Source organism: Spinacia oleracea, chromosome 6 (genome assembly GCF_020520425.1).
Source record: "Spinacia oleracea cultivar Varoflay chromosome 6, BTI_SOV_V1, whole genome shotgun sequence".
NCBI classification, from domain to species: domain Eukaryota; kingdom Viridiplantae; phylum Streptophyta; class Magnoliopsida; order Caryophyllales; family Amaranthaceae; genus Spinacia; species Spinacia oleracea.
The window spans coordinates 94,777,182-94,782,584 of NC_079492.1; the positions used below are offsets into that span (position 1 = coordinate 94,777,182).

Here is a 5,403-nt window from a genome sequence, read left to right on the forward strand (position 1 = left end):
GGCTTTTGTATGTTGATTAGTACTTTAGCGAGTGATGCATGTTTATAGTTTTATTTCACTCTAGCCTTGTAAGTACTCATCTTTTGCTAACTACGTCCTTTGTGTCTTTTGGTCATGGCCTTCGCCTTAATGACCCTATGATGATCCATCATTTGCACTTGCATTGTTGGGGAGTAGATTAATTTAGCAGGTTGGTAGATCAAAGTACGATCGAAATCATGTAGCTTGGGATGGTTGAGAGAGTTGCATTCTTTTGTGCTTTGAAACTATTTTAATACTTTAATCATGTTTAGGGTTTGTTGGATTTTTAATACTTTGGTTTTTGGGCCGTTATGGTTCCAACTTGTAGGAGGCCTAAATAATTATTATTTATGTTGGTTTGAAAGTTAGTTAACATTAATTTCCGCTGCGTAATTCTGGTACTAGCCTTAACCGATATCACGGTGGCGGTAATACTTTAGTAATTCCTTTATTTTAAGTTGGAAAATGGTTTTATAAAAGCAAGGAATTATTAGGGTGTTACAAGTGGGAAGGAGTCTTTGGGGCATGTTTGTTAATGTCGGTGAAGTCTATGCATACACGCCATTTTCCGTTTTTCTTTCTTACAACTACGACATTGGCAAACCAGTCTAGGTATTTGACTTCTCTGATTTTACCTGTGTCGAGTAACTGTTGAACCTCGTCATTGATGATCTGGTTGCGTTCTGGAGCGAATTTCCGTCGTTTTTGTTTGACGGGCTTATGATGTGGGTCGACATTGATTTTGTGGGTGATGACGTCTGGACTGATTCCCGGCATGTCTTCGTGAGACCATGCGAAGCAATCCGCATTGTTTTTGAGGAATTTTATGAGTTCCGACCTGATATCGTCTGGTACGTCGCATCCGATGAGGACGACTTGCTCCGATTTGGCGGGATCCAAAATGACTTCGTCGAGTTGTTCAGATTTCGGCTCTTTGTATTATGCGGGGCCGGAGTCGGACTGTAGTTACTATAATGAGGATTTGTTTGTGGCTGAAGGTCTTAATGCTGCTTTGTAACATTCCTAGGATTCCTGCTGATCTCCCTTGATTTCCTGGACCCCCCATCGGGTTGGGAACTTGATGGTTTGATGATAAGTTGACGGGATGGCCTTCATGTCGTGGATCCAAGGCCTGCCAAAATAATGTTGTAAGACGAAGGGAAATCAATAACATAAAATTTTACCTATTGATTCACCCCTTGGGCATAGACGGGCAAAGTGACTTCTCCAAAGGTGGTTTTTGCTTCGCCACTGAATCCTATCAGAAATGTTGGCTTCTTGATGACGTCCGTTTCTGGGTTTAACCCCATCTCTTTGAGGGCGTCCAACATCATAACGTTGGTGGAGCTTCCGTTATCGACAAGGACTCGTCTGATCATCCAATTCCCGACGGGGATGGATATCATTAATCCGTTATGGTGTTTGTCAGAGATGTCCCCGGCGTCAGATTCGCCGAAGGATATGGAAGTCACATATTTTGCAGCGACCACCAATGCTGGTCTATCGACCTCGTTCTCCCAAGTATGTCTCTTCGCTGCAGAATAAATCAAAACACAAACGTCAGAACCTCCAGCAATAAAATTAACAGTTTTGGCATGAAGAGGTGGAGGAAGTTGAGAAGGAGAGTTGGAGACGACTTTGAGATGTCCGTTCTTCAATAAATAGGCAACTTCTCTTCTCAGCGCTACGCACTCGTTGGTGGTGTGACCGGTGTCAGCATGAAAGTCACACCACTTTGAAGGGTCTTTTTTCGAGTCGGGTTTACTGGATTTTGGCTGCCATTGCACTGCTTTTCCCATCTTTGACAAGTGGTTCATCAAACCTACAGTGTCAATATAGAAAGAGTATTCGTTAATTCTGGGAGGTAGGTCGGGGATATTCTTTCAGTCCATGTCGTCATCTTCTTCCACCATTGCTACTTGTAGTGGTCGAGAGTAGGGGGCAGGACGGTCATCTCTCCTCTTGGGGTAGGGCAGCAGTCTATCAGTCTTTGCGTAATCGTTGGCTCCTTTCCTGCAATAGAGAGTTTCTTCGACCCTGACTTGGGCTATGGCTTTGGCTTGTGCGTCTTCAAACGTATTGCAGGGATATTTGATGAGGTCTCTACATAGGTATGTTTCTCCATATATCCCCTACCTGAATGCTACAATTGCGGTTGGAACGTCGCACTCTGGGACTGTTACCTTCTCCTTGATGAACCGGTTTATATAGTCCTTTAAGGGTCCGTCAGGTCGTTGTTGGACTATGCGATACAGGTCGCTTGTCTGCTTCTCGAACCCCCTGCTGCTAGCAAATTGTTGGTTGAACATGTTGTCGAGATGTGAAAAGGAGGTGATGCATCCGTTGGGCAGGCTGGTCAACCACTTCAAGGCGGGTCCGACTGATGTTGAGCCAAAACCTTTGCATAGACTTGCCTCTCTCATATGCTTGGTAACTGGGATTGTCATCATTGGTTGTTTGTAGGTTAGTATATGATCTCTCGGGTCAGAGGTTCCATCATACATGGGCATGTTGTGTAGGCTGAATCGCTTCGGGATATCGATTGCATCAATGGGGTCGGCATATGGTGAGTCGGCATAACTGTCTAGGCTAGCTTCTTTGATGGGCATGAGTACTCCAGGGATCTTGTTTATCATGGCCATGATCTATTAGAGTTGGTGGTTGGTGTTTTTGCATATACTGCTAAGCACCGAGACAAGAGGACTGAATGTTTCGGGTAAATTGGCTTGGAGATGTTGATAGTAGGTATTTTATGGGCTCGCATTCTGAGACTGGTTGGGAGTGAACTGAGGCACGACTTGTTGCATGATGGGATTTGTCCCCTGGGCAGCATTTGTATCTGCAACACAAGGAAAAGGAGTTATAAAGCCATGGCTAATCGGAATAACTAACCTGATAGGAGTGCTTTGAATATAATAGTTTCTCGTGGAATTCGGGCGGAGTGGTGTGTATGAAAGAGTTGGTTGCGGCGCCTGACTGGCCAAGGGAGTCGCCATCATCTGCGGGGATGCTCCTGGTGTAGAAGTTGCAAGATTGACGATGGGTTGGACGACTTTCTGCGTAAGTAGTTGATTCCAGGGTGCTTGGGTCGCCGGAGGTGGTGGCGGTCTTTGTGGTGGTGCCGAGGCAGGAACTGGTGCCGAAACAGTTACCTTTGGAGGGGGCAACAGACGTGACATCGTGCTGGAACCAAGGGCCGACACCGGGACAGACGTCGTAGCTTGGGAAGTACTGATCTACGACAGGATGGTTTGAGCGGCAACTGAAGTCACAAGAGACGTCGCAGCCCCCGTCGGGAGTGCTTGGTTTGGAGGAGGATGAGGTAACCAACCCGAACTCGGACGAGGCTGGCTTGTTAGAGGCTCAAACTCGCGGATCTGTTCGAGGATTGGACCTCCAGGCTCACCAAACGGTACGTGAAGGGGATGATCAGGAGCAACGTCAAGGTCGAGGTGGCGGCTCAACCCGGAGGTGTCCCGACGGTACTGGAATCTGGAGCCGGTTGCGATGGAGGGGGTCTACCTGATATGCGACTGCAAAGCTTCATTCTCCTTTTGGTGAAGGCTGATGCGCTGCTCCATGGTTTCAATGCGGCGAGTGACACCATTGGATGAGCTTGCATTTCCGGACATGGTGGTGAAATGGGGTTATCAAGCTTCTTTTGATTGTTAGCCCCAAGTTGGGCGCCAAATTGTTTTGGAAAAATTCTAATTAGAGTCGAACTTGTCTTAGGAAGGTGCTAACAATTGTTTGAGCAAGATAATTGCGAGATGATGAGAGTAATACATTTAAGCATAAAAGAGTATATTATTAGGAAGCAATGTTCTTTTTTCAAATGATCATTCGAGGCCTTATATGGCCTTACATGAGGATGTAAAGGACAAAAGGGTGGTGTAATTAAGCCATTAATTATTACTCCCTCCCTTAACTCAAGCTTACTATTTAATCATTGTCGTAACCGCTGCCGTTTACATAACCGTTGTAGGCAAGTTGGTCAGTCGCCACTCATGCCTTGCTGGCTTCCATGTGTGCCTCATGGTGGCACATTTAAGTCACGTCACTAGGAGGGTATTTTCCCCCCTAACAGTGACCACTCATCATTTTATAACACAATCAATCTTTTATGAAGAGTTAACGATATACTTAATTTAAAGTAAATATTCAAGTTTTCTTTTGTTTGAAATATAACTAGTGGCATTACAATGAATAATTAAGTTGATTTCGAGTATTTGAGTTTTATGTACTCCGTAAATCTTTTTATAAAACATATTTCAGGCACACTAAGCTCACATAATTTACCTTGTTTTTAATTAAATCATATTATGAGGCTATTTAATATTCAATTGGATTCTCTAATGGACTGTGGTTAAGGATGTTACCCTTTTGAGGTCAAATTATGAGTTTGTTGGTTAAGAAGTTAAATCAAAGGAATAAATCAATAAGAGTGAATTCATGGGTTAACTAGATCTTTACGTGTGGGTGGTGTAATTTCAAAGAGTCAATGAGTCTTGAGGATGATTTATTAATTGAGGAATTATTATGAGAAAGGAGTTGAGTTGAAGTGTAATAAGAAAGAAGCGAATCTATACTATATATTAAAAGGCGTTGATAAGCAAGCCTATGTGCCACGTGACACTCACCCTAATCTCACTTCAATGTTCCATGTCATACACAATTATTTAAAAATGATAAATATGTGTGGTACAAGTCTTGAACCCGTGACCTCTAATTTGTAAACCAAACAATTAACCACTAATCCAAATCAAATCATATGTCATCTTTTCATAACAAAACATAATAAATGACAATTTAATAATTATGGAGTATTGAATTTATTTAAAATTTGTATCCGTGTATTAACCCGGGGCATCGCCCGGGCCCAAATACTAGTAGTTGATTAAAGCACGCGAATAATAATCTGAGAGCGGAATCAAATATATAAATTGGTAGTAAAATTCTTAAGTAGGGGAAAGTAGTTGAGTATGTGTTGCGTAGTGCTCACATGCTTTAGTGATGAAAAACATTGAAAGCGAGTGCTACAAAAGTAGACTCGTAGAAGCGGGATAGACCCATAGTTCGGCGATATAGACCCGTTAAAGCGGCTTGGTCGTAAATCGAGTGCTACAAAAGTAGACTCGTAGAAGTGGGATAAACCCGTAGTTCGGCGGGATAGACTCGTTAAAGAGGCTTGGCCGTAAAGCCAGTGCTACAAAAGTAGACTCGTAGAAGCAGGATAGACCCGTAGTTAGGGACATGTCCTAGTTAAGTCTTGCAAGCGTATGTTTATCAGGAGGGTGACGACCCCCACCAAAGAGAGATAGTTGGTTATAGTGACCCCTCTCTATTCGTGTTCACTTACCCCAGCAGTAAGCTAATATGTTG

At 43.4% G+C, this 5,403-nt stretch overlaps 1 protein-coding gene across 1 annotated transcript; it reads right to left on the bottom strand.

Annotated features, from left to right (window-relative positions):
- Positions 1-1,205: 1,205 nt before the first annotated feature.
- On the bottom strand, positions 1,206-1,820 carry LOC130463379 (uncharacterized). Its single transcript, XM_056832489.1, has 2 exons — positions 1,589-1,820; positions 1,206-1,555 (listed from the first exon to the last, which is right to left on the bottom strand). Exons 1-2 carry the CDS (start codon positions 1,818-1,820, stop codon positions 1,206-1,208), a joined length of 582 nt encoding a protein of 193 aa, XP_056688467.1.
- Between the last annotated feature and the right edge of the window lie 3,583 nt (positions 1,821-5,403).

What these genes read in the sequence shown, in the direction of transcription:
- LOC130463379 (XM_056832489.1), bottom strand. Translation starts at nt 1,820, where the DNA reads ATGGGAAAAGCAGTGCAATGGCAGCCAAAATCCAGTAAACCCGACTCG. An exon ending in TGTTAATTTTATTGCTGGAG is followed by an intron (nt 1,556 to 1,588) that starts GTTCTGACGTTT and finishes TTTATTCTGCAG; the next exon opens with CGAAGAGACATACTTGGGAG.